Consider the following 17,892-nt stretch of genomic DNA (forward strand, 5'->3'; position numbering starts at 1 on the left):
GCTAATCTTACGGACGCTGCACATTTTTTTATTTATTTATTTATTTATTTATTTAGAAAACACCTTACAGGCCCTGTCGGGTATTGAGTAAGGGGGGCAATGTAACAAAGAACTGTTAAGTACAATGGAAACAACTCAAAAATAAACCTAAGACAACTGTACAGTGGCTGAACTAAAAACAAAACAAAGCACAGCATGATCAAGCATAGCAGATATATAAAAGGAAGGAGATTATGTAAAAAGCACGCACAGGCGTTCACGAAATATTTTACGATCAGTTATCGTGACGATATCATCGGGAAGACCATTCCAGTGGGATATGCCACGAGGTACAGCAGATAAATTGAAAGCAGTGGTTTTACCGAAAATGCGCTAGAAGCTAAAATGATTATGTAATCTTGAGGACGTAGGGACGGGGGTTTCGAGGGGTAATATGCATGGCTTATCGGAATGAACATATTTGTGAAATAGACAGAGCAAAGCAATCTTCCGGCGGATGTCTAGGGGCTGTAAAGAAATATTGAGCTTGATCTGCGTTATACTTGACTTTCGATCAAAATTCCGAGTTATATGTCGGGCAGCTCTGTTCTGGATGCGTTCCAGCATGGTTATTGAATATTCTTGGTGTGGTGACCATACAGCTGATGCAAATTCTAATTGCCGGCGTACAAATGTCAGGTATGCTAATTTACGCATGTCAGCAGATGAATTTTGCAAGTTGCGCCTCAGAAAGCCAAGGGTTTTAGATGCAGTTGCGCAAATTGTAGTGATATGCGGAGACCAAGAAAGGTTACTAGTGAGGTTTACACAAGGTATTTGTAAGTAGTGGTACGTGACAGGTTCGTGTTATTTATGGTGTATGTGAATATGGAGCTAGTGCGCTTGCGTGAGAACGATATATTATTACATTTGTAAGGGTTAAGAGACATTTTCCATATATTACACCAGTCGGTAATAATGTGAAGGTCATGCTGCAAGGCAGTATGATCGTTAATAGAATTAATTTGTCGGTAAACAACGCAATCGTCGGCGAACAGTCGTATGCCGGAGGAAATGTTTGAAGGTAGGTCGTTAATAAATATTAGGAAAAGCAGAGGCCCTAACACACTCCCCTGTGGTACACCAGACGTGACCTCAGTGACAGGAGAAGGAGAAAAAGTTTCTAAGCCAAGAAAGGGTTAGTGAGTCGATACCTAGATGAGATATTTTAGAAATGAGCCAGCAATGGGCAACGCGATCAAATGCTTTTGAAAAGTCCAGGAAAATGGCGTCTATTTGTTGACTGTTGTTCATACTGCTATGTAGATCGGTGGTAAATTCTAGTAACTGTGTTTCACAAGATAGACCTTTCCTGAAGCCATGCTGTTTCTGAAAGAAAAAGTTATTTTTTTCTAGGTGCGCGTAAATGTGCGAGGCGATTATGTGTTCAAATAGTTTGCATGACACAGATGTTAGCGATATTGGGCGATAGTTTTCAGGCCTATGTCTATCTCCAGTTTTAAAAATGGGGAAACCTTCGCAATCTTCCACTCAACGGGCAAGACACCAGACAACAAGGACTGCTTAAAGATATGATATAGGATGACACTTGAAGTAGATACTGTGTTTTTTAATAGCTTAGTGTTAATATTGTCAATACCACAAGCAGATGTGGTTTTAAGTCCGTTAATGAGGCTAACAATGCCTTCAGTTGAGATATTTATGGGTGCCATAAATGGGTAATCGTAATCCGGAACCACTGGAATATCGGAATGGTCTTCCCTTGTAAAAACAAAAGAAAAATATGCATTAAATAGTGATGAACATTCCCCGTCTGAAAGAGGTGGTTGTTTGTCGTCTAGCAGAGAAATATCAGAAGTGTGACCGGGTATTAACGGTTGCCAAAATTTTTGCGGATTAGTCTTCAGGAGAGAAGGTAAGTCGTGAGCGAAGTACTTGTCTTTAGAAGTGCGTAAGGCTAAAGTGTACTCACTAAGGAAATTTTTGTACTTGCTCCATGAGGACTCTCCCGATTTATAGCATTGCGGTACAGACGTTTTTTTTTTTATTACGTAGTGTTCGAAGTTTTTTATTGAACCATGGTTTAGATTTGTCGTTCGCTGCCGAAACGTACGGAATATATTTGTCTTTGTAAAGTATCCAGTTTTCGTTAACGGAACGTTGGGAAAAAGACGGAAAGAATGAGTCACTGTTGATGAAAATGTGGTTAGCTTTGTTGTAATCCCGAATTTTTTTATGTTGAAACCCAGTGAATAACATGGGAATTCGGAGCGTCAGCTGAAGCAGCTTATGGTCACTGAAACCGTCAGAAATTAACACAGGACACACGGTTTCAGGTGCGGTAGTTAGTGCCAAATCTAAGAGGTTATTGTCACGGGTGGGTTGATTGATTACCTGAGAAAGATTTAAGTCCAAGGTTAATTCAATGAAATCGGTTGCGTGCTTGCACGACGATGACAAGCATGGCCAATTGATTTGGGGAAAATTGAAATCGCCAAGCAGATAAACATAACTACCGTATTTACTCGCATAATGATCGCACTTTTTTTGTCAGAAAAATTGAAGCAAATTCAGGGGTGCGATCATTACGCAAGTTAAATTTCCCGGGAAAAAAAAAATTTTTTTTTTCGTCCGCGTTTGCTGCGGGATGCAAGATTGCGGGTGCGGGACACCAAAACAGAAATGGCGGCTAGCGGAGCGAGCCGAACGCGATTTTTTTTTTTCTTCTCGTGAGTACATTACGTGCATTGAAACAGTTTCTTCCGTATTAGTGATGAATAATATCGTTAATATCGGCAAGTTTGTGGCAATAACGTAGCCATGTCCACTTTGAGGGGACAGAAATAGGTGGGCGCGCTTAGCTGCCAGTGACAGAAACACATGACGGGCATGCTGCGGAAACTGCGGCATCTGTCTTCACTACTTTCCGCTAATGGTGGGCGAATATCTTAGCTGTGTTACAAGCGTCGGCGTATGAATAGGGTACACTTTTAACGTATCAGAGTAAACGTGGCTACTATCATTGCCGCGCGCGATTTGTTGCGTGCTCACGAGTGCAAAAGCAGATGAAAAGAATCGAAATGCGCCTTTATTGTTTTTGTTGACATCAGCCATTATAAAGCCAACCCATAATAAAGGCAAGTTTGGTTGTACCTCATTTTGTCATGGAAGTAATGAAATGAGGCATCTACTTAAGAATGTTTAGTGCGTGCAGGCCGCTTGGCTTGTCTTGAAGAGTCGTTCGCGTAGCATTCGACAGGTGGTAAGCGCGATCATTATTCGCTAGACTTAGCACACGACATATCGCTGCGGCAAGTTCGGGGTGCGATCATTACGCGGGAAATAAAAAAAATCAAATTTTGACGACAAATTTTAGGGGTGCGATCATTACGCGAGTGCGATCATTATGCGAGTAAATACGGTAGTTGAACATTTCTGCATGGCAGTGACAATGCTTTCGCGTAGTTTATCAACAAATGGAAGGGACACTTCAGGTGGGCGGTAACAGACACCAACTAATATGTTTCCACAAATGGTTTGACAGGTAGCCCAGATAATCTCAAGTGATGATGAGGTGTCAACTTCATAAGAAGAAATCCTTTTATATATTGCAAGTAAGACACCACCGCCCTTTTTATCATTGTGGTCATGCCGATAAATGCTGAATATGTCACTTTCTATAAAACTTTCACTATCTGAAACATCGTGGTGTAGCCATGTTTCTGTTAGAGCTAGAACGTCGGGTTTGCTATCTTCTATAAAGGAACAAAATATATCGCGCTTATTTAGTATGCTGCGTATGTTAGTTTACGATATTGTGAGCAAACGAGATGATTCAGTAGAAGAGGGAAGTTTAGGGACCTGCGCCCCCGTAGATTTCTTTAGCTATCTGTTACATAATACAACGGTGTCTCTATCAACATCGTACATGTATTCCTTGTTGTTAATGCGCATCTTGTCAAGTGAAAGTTTGCAGGGTTTGTCCTGTGCTCTTGCATATTCTAACAGCTTTTTTCTTGCTAAGCGAGTGCTTGGCGCGAAATCCTCGCGGACAGATCAGCGGGAGCCTTTTAGCTTCCTTGCAGAAGCCAAAATATTCTGTTTGTCTTTAAATGTGACCAGCTTAGCGATTATTGGCCTGCATTTGTCATGAGCGAATCGACCAATTCTGTGCACTCGTTCAAACTGGTCGCTTGATAAAGTAAGCCCCAGCCTTTCAGCGCAGAGTTTGACGACGTTTTGCTCTGAAGTCGTCCAATCTTCACCGGACTCATCGCTGATGCCAAAAAACAGTAAATTTGATCTACGTAGTCTGTTTTCGGCGTCCTCGCACCTTGAAGCTATGGTTTTTAACTGGTGTGAAAATGACTGGATGCCGTCAGGTATGTCTGTCCCAAAGGTTTCACGTAGGCTAAGGGTGGACTTGAGAGTGGCGACTCTGTCCTTAAGGCATTTCACCTCAACGTCTGTGGCGTCCTGCTTCTCTTTTATCCCCTTAAGCTCCACCAAAATTGCAGTTTGGCCTGCTGCTATCCTGCGTACAATGTCTAAAACAGAATCTTCAGGTCCAGGATTAAGTTCGACATCCCCAGACAGCATCAACCGCAACAAGTCGCACAAAGCAGCAGAGTGCGCGTTTGACACTGTCATAGAGCTCAATCGGGCACGACACCGCTATTAGACAGCGATTATTGCACTTATAGCCACTGGTATTGTCCAGGTAACTAACCTGTAACAACAGAAGCGGGGAGCGTCCCATTGTCGTAGCGGCGTCGTGCCCAGCAGAGAGCAGTTGTGGCGGGCTTTTATATTGCGCGCCGGATCCGATGTTCATGCTGGTGCATTGCCCGCGTTGCCAGGTGATGATTCCGTCATCCGCCAAAGCTGGTGCCGCATGCCACGTAGGCGCTCCCTCGTTCTGCGGTAGATCGACGATACCATTGTTGACAGGGCTCGGCCAAGGGGACCACGCATGCGCGTCCAAGGTACGTGACACACCCACGGAGCCAAGTTCCAGAATGACGGGAGGCCGGCAGGTCAGCCCGAGCAGGAGGAACTGTTACAACAGAAGCGGTGAGCGTCCCATTGTCGTAGCAGCGTCGGCTCAACATGCTCAACAGGCCAATGAGAGTGCTGACACGTGAGCTTGAAGCTCGCCAGATCCATCTAACAATTTGTGCGTCGTACATGACAGCATAATCAACATTTAATCATCGATTTATTTCAACTACCATGTACGTCGACGTTGCTTCTTTAGTGCTGATACTTTGTTGACCCCCCCCCCCTTCTTCAAGGATACTTCTGACAGTGAAAAATAACACTGAATGTCCACATCAACAGGAACGGGCATAAGATGCAACCATTTTCGACCTTTTTAACAGAAGCTTGTATTGCCTCACTGGTGTCGGTGTTACCGTGCGAAAAAACCCAAGCTGCGCAAAAATAGAAATTGCTTATCAGGCTGCGGATTCGAACCACCGACCTCCGGATCGCGAGACCACCACGCTAACAGATTCAGCCACTGTCAGTTCATCAAACGCTGCCTTTAAGATGGGTAAGTAGAAGCAGCGCAAGGCATGAGCCAATCACGGGCATCCCCTTCTTCCGGAGGAGGGAAAGGGTGTGTTCGCGTGTTTGCTCGCCCGACACCCGCAGTTTCCCACACCAGTTCAGGCCCAGCAGTCAGATGGGGAGGCCGCGTTTGGTCTGTTCTGCCAAAGAGCAGGCTGCATTGAAGGAATGGCAGTGGGAGCAGGCCACGTGTTGTGCGTTTGGCCAAAGAACAGGCAGTGTTTGATTGATGCCACCGGGAACTCATTCTAGATGGGGTCGACGTTGACGTGCCGCCCTCGCCGTGAGGCGTTACAAAGAGCCTCAGATCCCAAGCTTCGCTTGCACCCCGCTTCCCAGCAGTGGAAGGGCAGTAACTTTTTTGGCCTCCATCCTTGTGTCATAGTCCAAGCATGCTCTTGCTAAATAGAATCATTCTTGGCAACTAAAGGTTAGTGTTTAAGTGCAATTAAAGCTCCTCATTGGAACAGTCTCCAGGACTTCAGAATTTCACAATAAGTAGAATACCATTTTGTTGGTAAGTACCACGGCAGAGATAGTGACCTATAGGTAGATACTGAAAGAGCCAGTATTCAGTAAAAACTTATAAATGTAAAAAAATTTGGCCTAGTCTAATTTAGAGTAATTGGCAAAGATACCTGTTTTTGCAGTCTTATACTAGTGAAGGTTTAGCACTACAGGACTGTGCCAGTTCCATTCCAACTACATCTGCCCAATTGATGCCATTATAGATTAACATTACTGAATATATTCTGCAATCACATTATTTATTCATAAATTACACTTGCGCAGGTAACATGCATGTACTGTCAAGAAGAGTAGATATGAGAGATTATACAGCTCGCAACGCACTGCAAAAATGAAAGGTCACAAAGCAAATATGTTCTCGTTAAAGAAGCATAACATTATCTGCAATGTTGTTAGAACTTCAAAAATAAGTTTTTTGTTCAAAGGCACAACTAGTAAACAACTATAGTAAGAATTTCATTTAAAGTTGGAGAAATAGTACAACTCTTGGCATTCTGGGGAGTTAAAAAGAGTGGAATTAAGAAATCTCAACTTTGTCAAGTAGGAATGAAATGGAGGGCCCGCCCCATTTTGCAACTTTACTGTGGACCAGTGTATGCCAACATGGGAAGTAAGAAAAGAAATTTGGGTATTTCATGGTGTGTGTAGATCCATAGACTTTTGTTCCCAACGGTATCTTTTGATGACATGCCCAGGCTTTTTTTTTTCTAGTCACTTGTTGCACTTTAATGCGATAAAATCTACTTGAACCTCTTGTCGCAAGATCCGCAGGCGAGCTCGTTCCCTCAATCGGTTGCCACCACCCAGTCTCTACTCAACCATATCTTGTGAACAATATATACATCTTTTTTTTTTTTTGCCTCCTAGCATTTTGGGTGATATCCTGAGTGATGAAAACAAGCACTCCATAAAATCAGCAACATCTATCATTACAACAGATTCATAACAATAGTGCAGCCACTACATTGTTTTAGCTTTCCATACTAAATAAACTCACTGGGTCTGCGTTAGTGTGGGCAGGGGTAAGCTTGTACACGTAAGTTTTTGGTAATATTCATAACAAAGCAAACAAGCTTTCAGGACTATAAACCTTTGAGTCACATCAGCTACGTGGGAGCAAAATATACATTCAAAAAACAGGAAAAATAGGCACACTGTTATGTGCCACTAATCCTTTCCTAAAAAGCTGCAAGAATTTAGGCGGTTTTGATAGAACTATAGCATGGCACAAAACTGATGGTGCTGTGCATTTGGTCACTGCAAGCAGCTGTACATTGTTAACCTCTCTGGCCAATCATGTCTGCTGCAGAAGCATCCCTAGTATGTCTCCCAATTTCAAGATACTTGATTTAGTGCAGTATCAGAATCAGAATCGGTTTTTATTGAGATCATTAGAATGATTACAAGTTGCTAATATTCAGGAGGAGGTCCCGGAGTCAAAGACTGCAATGGGACCTCCTTTACAAAGTAAACGTAATAAAACAAAAGTACAGCAGTTTTCAACACATTGGTAAAAAATTACAGGTTTTGGTATGAATACCATGATTGGAGAATTACATATGCATAAATGTCATGAAAAAAAGCTCTGTAACACAATCTCGTTGACAACTGATGAAGTACTGTGACGAACACAGTAGAATTTGTTAACTCGAATGTATATGTGATGCAAGAACAGAAACCTAACGGTACGGCAATAAAAATGAAATGAAGGGACCCTGAAAGAAATGTTATGAGTATGGACTAGGCATCAGTATTGGACATAATGTAATCTTTTAGTTGTTTCTTGAATTCGTGAATTTTAAGTGTTTTTATGTAAATTGGTAGTGTGTTCCAAAATGCGATAGATGAAAAATGGACGCTCTGTTTGCCATAATTAGTATGGATTTTAGGTAAAATGAAGTTCCTATTTATAGCAAACCTGGTGATATTAGTATTTAATAGAGAAGACTGTGGTAACAAGCTATCGCGTCGTGTGTAATTGATTTGGCGGAACAAAAAGCTACCTAGATTATATTTAACGAGTTGTGTGACTGTAAGAATGTGATTAGTTCGTAAAAGATATGAGGCGTTGTTATTATATGGGCTAAACGTAATTATCCTAATAGCCTGATTCTGTAGAATTTGCAATGAGTTTAAATGGGTTACGTAAGTGTTTCCCCAGCAAGTAACGCAGTAAATGATGTGGGAATGAATAAATGAGAAGTATAATGATAGTAATATTTGATGGTCAAATATGTTTCGTGCTTTTAGAAGTACCCTAATCCCGTAGGCAATCTTCTGTTTTAGTTTGGTTATGTGTTCAGTAAATTTAAGATGTTTGTCTACTTCTATGCCAAGATAATTGCATGAAAAACTTGCAGGGATAGGACTTCCGCCTAATAAGATAGGAGGAATGGAGTGAAGTGTTCGTTGGTAGGAAGTGAATACAACAAATTTTGTTTTAGACGGGTTTATCTGTAGCTGGTTAGTTTGGCACCACTTCATCAGGCTGTGTAAGTCGCTATTAAGGTTAGATACTAAGGTTGTAATACATTTATTGGAATTAATAATAGTAGTATCATCTGCATAAAGTATACATTTCGAAAAGGACAGGCAGTTAGGCAGATCATTCACGTATAATAAAAACAAAAGCGGACCCAATATGGAACCCTGGGGCACACCAATATTAGTGAACATGGTTTTAGAATGAACGGCTGAAATGGTTACTACTTGCATTCTGTCTGTTAGGTAATCTTGTAGTAACAAGAGCGCTGGGCCGGTGATTCCCAATGATTCAAGCTTACGAAATAAGATGCGGTGATTTATTTTCTCAAACGCTTTGCTTAAATCTACAAACACTGACGCTGCATAATTCCCATCATCAATAGCTAGTTTTAGTTGATCGGTTAGAGCAATGAGAGCCAGTTCGGTCGAGTAACCCGAGCGAAAGCCGTACTGGAATGGTGAGAGAATGTTAAATTTTGTAAGGTAATTAGTTAAACGTTTTTCTATTAGCTTTTCGATTACCTTACTAAAGAATGGTAATACACAGATGGGGCGATAATTGGAAATTAAAGAGCGGTCACCTTTCTTAAAAATTGGGGTGATCTTGCCTTGTTTTAGCTCTTGTGGGAAACTGCCCGATTTAAACATGACGTTGATTATGTCTGCAAGGACATCACTTATTAGGGGTGCAATTAATTTTATATGAGAAGGATGTAATTTATCGATGCCGGCGCCGGTTATTTTCATGTTGTTTATAATGTTTAGAACTTCCTGAGATGTAGTTGGAAATAAAAAGAAAGAATGTGGCAGGCGCTGGGGCACGGGATTGTCATGCGCAGGTGGCTGTAGCTCGCTGCTAAAGAAGAAATCAGCAAACGCATCAGCTATTTCTTTGGCGGTCTTGTATACCATACCCTGATATGCAATTTCTGTTATAGCTTCGCGATTATTTGCCCTGTTTAAGAAGGAGTTAACAATTTCCCATTTCTTTTTTACGTTTTTATCGCATTCCAAAATTTTCCTTTCGTACCATGTTTTTTTAGCTTTTTTCAATGTGGCAGAAAGCTGGTTAGAAAACTTTTTGTACCGGATTGCTAAATTCGTGTTAAATGGTTGTCGTTTGGTTTTCTTATAAAGATTATCCTTTTTGCGCATTAAAGCTAAGAGCTTATCTGTTATCCATGGATTTTGAGGGGACGCGTACTTCTTCTTGCATTTAACTAGAACGGAATGACGATCAACACATGACTTAAGCATAGAGATAAACAGTGCAAATGCTTTTTGTGGATCATTTGTAGAAAAGATGGGGGACCAGTCAAGGTTCGACGCGGCGTCAAGGAATGATTGCTTGTCTAATATAAACTTCGTGTACGTGATTTTTTCGGAGCCATGAGTGTAGTGAAAATTTAGAAATATAGGATAGTGATCAGTTATGTCGGTCATCATAACACCTGCGTCTGGTGGATATGCCAAATTTGATAATGCATGGTCAATTAATGTACCTATGGGGTGGTTAGCACATCGTGTCGGTATCTTAATTAAACATTCATAACCAAAGCTGTTAAAACAATCAGAATAATGTAAAGCACTAGTAGACGTACTATCAGCGAGGTTAATGTTGATGTCACCTATAATTATTACATTTTTGTTTTCATCTGCTAGCAGTCCCATGACTTTATGGAGAGCAGTACAGAAGTCTATTACTGATGACGAGGGTGAACGATATATGCAACCAATTATTAGGTCTTTGTTGTCTATGTTGAGGAAGTCATTTTTAAGTTCAATCCAAACGTCTTCGCAATTAGTTACATTAAGTGTAAGATCGTTTCTTCGGTTGTAAGTAATATCTGAATAGATGTACAGCGCTGCGCCGCCATGGTTGCTGAACGGACGATTGGAGTATTCAGGAACAAAACTTGAAAAACAGAAAAGGTGTTTATCATGGTCGCTCAACCAAGTTTCAGATACTCCGATGATTGAAAATGGGAAGGTGAATGAAGAAACGAGATCGGAGAATTCATCGAAGTGCTTGCGCAGACTGCGCGCATTCAAGTGCAAGACAGATCGCTGATGATTTGAAAGAAGATTGTTTAACTGGTTAACTGTGAGATAGGTCGAAATTGTGAGACTTGCCTACGGGACAGGCGTGGCGCAAAGGTGGATTAGAGTTAGGTTATTACTGAAAGGTCGGATTCGGTTGCGATGCGAAAGACGCGGCTTTCAGTTGTTTTCCGGGCCTTGATTTGACAGTTTTCTGTCCACAGAAATCTCCAGTTCTTCGTTTTTTTCAGACCCAAGGCTTTGGAAAAGAGAGCTTTGTTTTCAAGTGTTAAATGTTCATTAACGAAGACAGGGTTCTCTTTTGCTGTTGCGAGGCCAATATCACTCAGGCAGAGTCTAGCTTTTCGTGCTTTCGCGACGAACTCGGCTTTCTTCGTTCTCGAGCAGAAGCGAGCGATGATGTTCTTATGTTCTGTTTTAGTAGGAACACGATGAACAACGTCGAGGTCACTGGCGGTTACTGGGCAACCAATTTTGTTGCCAATAGTTTGTATGACTGTCACACAGTCCTCTCCTTGCGTGCAAGGGATGCCCTTAATCTCGACGTTGTTTAATCGAGAATATTGCTCCAGTTCGCCAACCTTCTTTGTGAGAGTGTTGTTGTTTGCTTGTAAAGCTTTGTTTTCGGATTTCAGCTCTTTGTTTTCGGCGCTCAGCTTTTCGACGAGTTTGCTTAGAAATTCCACGCTAGTTTCTAAACTATCAGTTCTTTGCTTAAGTTCTACGACGTCTATGCCCGAATTGCTTGCCCTCAGCAGAAATTTCCCAAAAATGTCATCAAGGAGTTTTTCGCTTACGTTTCCAAGCTTAGATTCAATGCCATCAATTCTTTTGGCAAGCTCCGCATTTGTAGGCATTGTTCACCGACCACACCCGGAAGGCCGCACGAGACGACGCAAGCTTGGCAGTACAAGTTAACACAAGTTCAGCAGCAATGTTTGGCAGCGGCTGCAGCAATATTGGAATCACAAATGACAACGATACATACGCATATGACTAACCTGCGGATACAAAGAACGCTGGTCAGTCTGTGTTCCTGTTGCCACAACCGGTGCCAGAATAAGGTGCCGGTACCGCTGCGCCTCCTTATATCCTTTTCTCACGGTGGGCTGGTGGCGCAAGCGCAACGCTGGTTCCGATAGCACCGGAGATCCTTGAATGGCGCAGCTGCTGTAGGCCGGGCGGACACACGTGGAAGCAGATAGCGGTACGCTCGTCACGGTGAGTCGAAGACGACGACACAAGCGGTGGGCTGGTGGCGCAAGCGCAACGCTGGTTCCGATAGCACCGGAGATCCTTGAATGGCGCAGCTGCTGTAGGCCGGGCGGACACACGTGGAAGCAGATAGCGGTACGTTCGTCACGGTGAGTCGAAGACGACGACACAAGCCTGCGGATACAAAGAACGCTGGTCAGTCTGTGTTCCTGTTGCCACAACCGGTGCCAGAATGAATCACTCTTTGTTGACCTTTTTATCAGACTGACGCAGAAGTGGGAGCACTGTACACTGTTCACATTTTCTTTGTGCGCAAAAGATAAGTATGCGTTGCATTCACCACTAAGAGAATGTATTTAATGCTGTTCTTAAGTTTACAGCCTTACAGCACATGACACAGGTATTCATGACAAATCTGTGCATGTCATACAGACAGCTGAAACTTCAAATGAAACACCACTTTCCTCCCTCTTGAGAAAGCGCCACACCCAGCCAGAGTCAAGGCAACACAAACAAACAGTGCAATGCAAAACACAGTCTTAAAAGTGTCGCTCGCCATGATGCATTACTTCGGTAAATCGCCCAATTCAGGATGCGCAATGCCACGGTGGAAAATGTGCCACGCAACAAAACTGGATAAGAAAAAAAAAAAGCGGGTGGTGCTAGTCACGTGAACCCGATGTGGTTCTTCGGCTCAAGTATGTGACAAGGTGAGGAAGGAACATCGCTCGCGGAGGCTACTCAAGGCAGAGGGAGAGTGTCTCTCTGTTGGCAGTCACGCTCACCTCATGGTGGTGTGGTAAGAGGGCATTCAATTTCTGCTGTCTCCTCTAATAACAAACCAGTTTAAAAGATTATTTCGATAAAGAAATGCCAGAAGTCTGAAGTCGTTACTCCAAACATTCATCGTGGATATGAAGTCTAATGCATGCGGAACTGTCGAAAGTGGTTCACTCATATTCTTCTCATCTACTTTCAAGAAATTTCACACTAAATTGATGTAGACCTCTGCATTGTCACAAACAGCAGGAAGCAACCTTGAAGTATGTTTTGAATTCCTCATTAATGCATGAAAATCCAGGATGCAGCAGCCAAGTAACAGTCTACTACACATAACTCCATCTTCACCTCTGCGTTCAGGCAATGATATGCAGTTTTTACCATAGCGAGCATGAGATGTTTACTTGGAGATGCAGCTCTTAGCCTGTCTACGTATGACTGTGATATTTAAAAAAGGTGCCAGTTATTTAAAACTATGTTATTAAAAAAACATCTTTCATGTTTGAAACATGCCTGGAGGCAATAATAACCAGCTTGAAAAGTAATTATGTCCCATGGCTGTATTCGGGTCTCAAGAAGCTTTAAATTGCAGTGTAAACTAATAGCGTCCTCGATCACCCGCACCGGGGCGCCTTGGTGCGCACTTTCATCCTCGATCACCGGAAGCACACCCTGTTGGAGCGGTTTTCCATTGCCCCGTCTCACACCGAGAAAATCGGCGGTGCGCCGGGGTGCAATCCCCAGCAAGCACTGCGGGACGCGCGCGCGCACTGCCGACTGCAGAACCGTGGATGCTCTGGCCCGATAGCTGCGGTTGCAACGGAGTTAGCCAGTGGAGATGTCGGCAATGAGAAAGGAAGCGCTGCTAATTGCCGCAATCGATGAGCTTTTTTTCAAGTTCTTCTGACAGCGAAGACGGCATGCTTATCAACCTCGTCCAAAAACAATGTGGTGAAGAGCGGCCGAAAGTGGACAGGTTCGTTGAAAGGGTCGTCAGGAACGGGTAGTCAGGATTAATTATAAGATCCATTGGTGTTTGCTTGCAACCAGGTATGTCAGAGCACGCAGTTTGACAAGGTTCGAGCGCTTGCCACAGATGCTCAGCACCTGCACACAACAAAATGTGCGCGCGCGCGTATTCGCGCACGTCTTGCGCGCCAGGGGCAAAATAGCGCTGCATGCAAGCACCCTGCAATGGGTGCAGTTTTGTCCTCGATGTTGACCCTTTGCAGTGCGCCACCACAGCGGTGCAAGGCGCATCATTCTGGTTTCGGGGCAACCCCGGGGCAAGGTGATTGAGGACGCTATAAAACTTGCTAGGGGGCCTGATGTATAAGGCCCTCAAAAAATAGGCCAAACAGGGGGCTAAATGTTTCTTCAATAGGATAGAAAGTTTGCGCTGGAAAGTTAACACCAAATATAAATGAAAATATATTACTTCAGACTTACCACCAGACTTTCACTATTCGAGTCTTGTTCTCCAAGGTGCATTGCCATTCCAACTTGTCCAGCTAGCGAGAAATGCAGTTCGTATTGCCTTCGCCAATGTGTTGCACATGCACATGTGATGAACTCTACAAACTGAGAGCAGCATTGAAGATAAACTGAGCAGCTGAAAGCGCACGCACTGTTGCTTCTACGCACAATATGGAAACTAAACAGCAGAGGTAAATTTCGTTAAAAGAACTGCGTAACACTTCATTCCCGTTCATATTGAAACATAAGTCGACTCTGAATATAAGACAACCCCCTACTTACAAGACATCGCATTACAGTCCCCTTTATAATGGAAAACTACATGTTCTATAAAAAATTGGGCACTGAAAGCACCATGCCCCGCTCTGCTTCAATTGTTTCGCTTAAATCTTTTGTGTACCCAGCAGAAATTCTAGATTCTAAGCTTTTGTTTTAAATGTAACAAACCTCGTCAAATTTGGTGCAGTGGTTGCCGAGAAAAACGAATACTCCGTTTACATGTATTTAGATTGGAACACCCGAGCTAAAACTTCCTCTTAAACGCGCCCGCCACGCGGAGGCATTGCCGAGCCCAAACCGAAGGAGCAGTACGGGATCCACATTTTCTCTGCTGGAGGCACCGCCAAATTATACTGAACAAAGAAACGTTGCGTACCCTTAGTACACGTACAAATTTCCTCTTTATAGCGACAATGTAGGGGACTGCGGCTTGCACTGGCAGCCGGCTTTACCTATGCGCCGCCAGTCTGGTTCCTCAGACGTGTAACGATTGCGACAGTGTACGCGGCGCAAAAAGCACCTGGGACTCCTGCAAGACCAGACAAAACCTTGCCTATGTGCATTATCTAACTGCTTCTCATTACCGTTAAACAAAACTCGAGAACGCAGTCAAGAATTTCGTATTGAGCTGAGAGTACGCTGCACAAGGTCTACTGAAAGACGGAACTTTTAACGACAGCTTCTAGGCTAACTTCAAGATGCATCGATAAGTAACTGTTCAATAACTGTAGAATAAATACGTCCACTTGCCTGTCTGTTCACGCCAATACCGCAAGCACTTTTCAGAAGCACGAGACGGGCGCTGAAAAGCGTCGAGACATTTCATTCGGCGAAATTAAGCGCTTGCATTTCCAATGCAGCGAAAAATCAAGTGAACGATTAGAGTGTATTAACGACTTCGACGATGCAATCGGCCATTTTGGGAAGCTTTAGGCATGGATCGGCTTGGCTATTAGCCCCGAGAACGAACACGAGCGGCGCTGCGAGCGCCGCTCGCGTGACGTCAGGGCACGGACTCGCGCCTGTCGTCTGCTACAGTTCGGGCGTTGTCCGGGCGCTTTCTGCGGTGTTTTCGTTTGTTCACCCTCGTTCTCTCTGCTTGTATACTTATGGTGGTCGTCTCAAATATATTTTTACGACGTCTTTCTTTGCGAACATTTATTCAAAGAGCTAAGTTCTTAGACAACAATGCAGCTCTCGAAGGCAACGCTACAGTGCCAGCCGAAGCGACGCAGACCAGCCCATTGCGGGTTTTTCATACGCGGATAGACAATCACAAAAGCATAGCCTATAGGAATCCAGTTATGATACCATACCTGCCGCGGTGCAACAAGTATGTCACAAAGCTGGCTATATATGACTTCTACAGCAGTCACATTGATTTTATTCCGCTAAAACAGGTTTGCTCACGACGAGTAGTTCATAGTATAATATCGAATTTTTGCATTTCCTCACAGAAACGCTCGGCAGTAGCACGGGGACTTAACTAATACTGGAGCTTAGATACTACACGCCTCACTTGCTTCTTTACCTGCTTGTCAACATTAGGCGGTTCTTCACATGTTTATTTTTTTTTAAGCGGTGGAAACTTGAAGTAAAGTTAATGAAGGCTTACAGCTATTTACAGAGTACAAATAGGAATGTACCAATATATATTCCCTTTTCCGTGCTACACGTTCAACTCGCCTCTTTAGAGCGCGTTTGCTAATGATTAATAATGTATGTTATGTTCCTCTTTTTTTGTCTATGTTACCTAGTGTATATCATTTATTTATTTCAATGCCACAGTGTGTTTTGCATTGTTATTGTGGAAATATTTTACTGTTCTTTCATATATTGTATAACTGCAATGTTTTATGGCCACTATATAAATGTAATTTATATGGCGCTTGATGTGTTACCCCATGCAGCCATATTGTACCTAAGGGGGTGAGGTTACCTCAAGCCACGTCTGTGCGGCTTTTTTCCCTCATCCACCTCCATCTACCACTCCTCTGTACATGTGTGTGTGTAAATGGAAATTAATAAATCAAATCAAATCAAACTCACTTGAGAAATTTACTGGTGCTTGTTGCTTGAGGAATATACATGACGAATCTGTTTGGCGAACTGACACAGGCTGCTCGGCCCAATTTTTTTAGTGAAGCATGCCTGCTGGACCGCATAGCTGCAGCCAGAAAGACGTCGAAGCGTCAATGACTAGTAGTATGGGACATATTCAAGATATCGAAATTCCCCCGGTGGAGGGTCAGAAATCAAGTGAAAGTATATGCAAGGCTTGTGGTGCTTTCTTTATGAATGTTTGCGATTGGATTGGAGCAAACTTAATTTAGCCTTAATTTATGTACCGACGAAGCGAATTGTTATCTGTTTGTATAATTAAATAACGCTGGATCGAGACATTGTGAGACAGAAGGTGCTTGAATTTTCCTTTTGTAGGCAATCTAAGCTGCGGTGTAGTAGCTCGAGAATACTTTAGCCATTCCAGTTGGCGCTGTAAAAAAATGCTTTATGGTTTTAATTCGAAGTTGTAGTGAACTGATGGGTTTCGCGAACATAGCGTGCCTCGCCATACGGACAGTCGATTGCTACCGTTACGTGATCAGGGGTGTGCCATATTGTCGATAAAGGCTACTGAGGGCCACTATGAAACATTTCATCACTTTCAATTGAGTGGCTCTCGATCTTAACAACGAAACTTATCTCTCAGGTGATTGCTACTATGGTGTTTGTGAATTAACTATGTAAATACTCTACATGACGCGCCGTCGTGTTAGCAGCCATGAGCAATTCGTTTTTTGGAGGCCTGTTTCAGAGGGGGATGAAAGTAGCAGCAAACTTTTTCATAAGAAATGCGCGCCTAACTATTTTTTTACGCAACAATGAATGGCCATATTTGAATAGAACAACACACGAGAGTAATAGGAATCGTGATGACAGCTTCGCTTGGCAGTGTCTTTCTAACATCGGATAACATGTTGACGCCAATTACCAAATTTTTCTTATCTCATAGCTAAATACTAAATGATTGTTAAGTGTTTAGCGAAGCATCATACACAACTTCGCGCGTTGAATTTGCAGATATTCTTTTTTTAGTCAAAATTTACCGATACACACGGCGCATATATGCATTGCAAAACCTAGTAGACCCCTTTAACGCTACTTAGCTTGCGATATCCAAGCCGCAAAGTTTCTCGACTCACACGCCTTTGAAGAGGAAACTGTGGTTAAGGTATGGCAGCTGAAAGAAGCCGACGTATTCTTCAATACGTACGGCTCGAGCCACCCATACCTCAAGCATACACGAAGGGAACGAGCGCGCGCGGCAGCCGAGCGAGCCGGAGCGAGCGGCGTCTTGGCCGTGACGTCACTCGCGAGAGGGCGCCACTCCTAATTCTCGCCGCTAATAGATGCGCACAATCTTTGGAAGCAACTTTCTTCTTCTTTTTTTTTTTGTTGCCAGACAAAAATCGCTGTTAAACTTTTTTTTTTTTTTAC

General features: G+C 43.1%; 1 protein-coding gene across 17 annotated transcripts in view; it reads right to left on the reverse strand.

Annotated features, from left to right (window-relative positions):
• LOC135913281 (uncharacterized) overlaps positions 1–17,892 on the reverse strand; it is a 49,930-nt gene that overhangs the window by 11,932 nt on the left and 20,106 nt on the right. For 6 of the 17 annotated variants that reach the window (XR_011508291.1, XM_070524883.1, XM_070524881.1 and 3 more), the window contains 3 exons: positions 14,089–14,150; positions 11,646–12,033; positions 4,730–5,056 (listed from right to left, as the gene is read on the reverse strand). Coding sequence is in view for 7 of the 17 variants with exons in the window: in XM_070524883.1 (XP_070380984.1) it covers positions 4,730–5,056; positions 11,646–12,033; positions 14,089–14,150 (777 nt within the window). In the remaining 10 variants the exon portion in view is untranslated. Of the gene's footprint in view, positions 1–4,729; positions 5,057–11,645; positions 12,034–14,088; positions 14,151–14,770; positions 14,796–14,846; positions 15,114–15,144; positions 15,751–17,892 lie in introns of those variants that run through there. The other 11 variants (XR_011508292.1, XR_011508294.1, XR_011508300.1 and 8 more) reach the window with 9 other exon arrangements.

Source organism: Dermacentor albipictus, chromosome 9 (genome assembly GCF_038994185.2).
Source record: "Dermacentor albipictus isolate Rhodes 1998 colony chromosome 9, USDA_Dalb.pri_finalv2, whole genome shotgun sequence".
Taxonomy (NCBI): Eukaryota; Metazoa; Arthropoda; class Arachnida; order Ixodida; family Ixodidae; genus Dermacentor; species Dermacentor albipictus.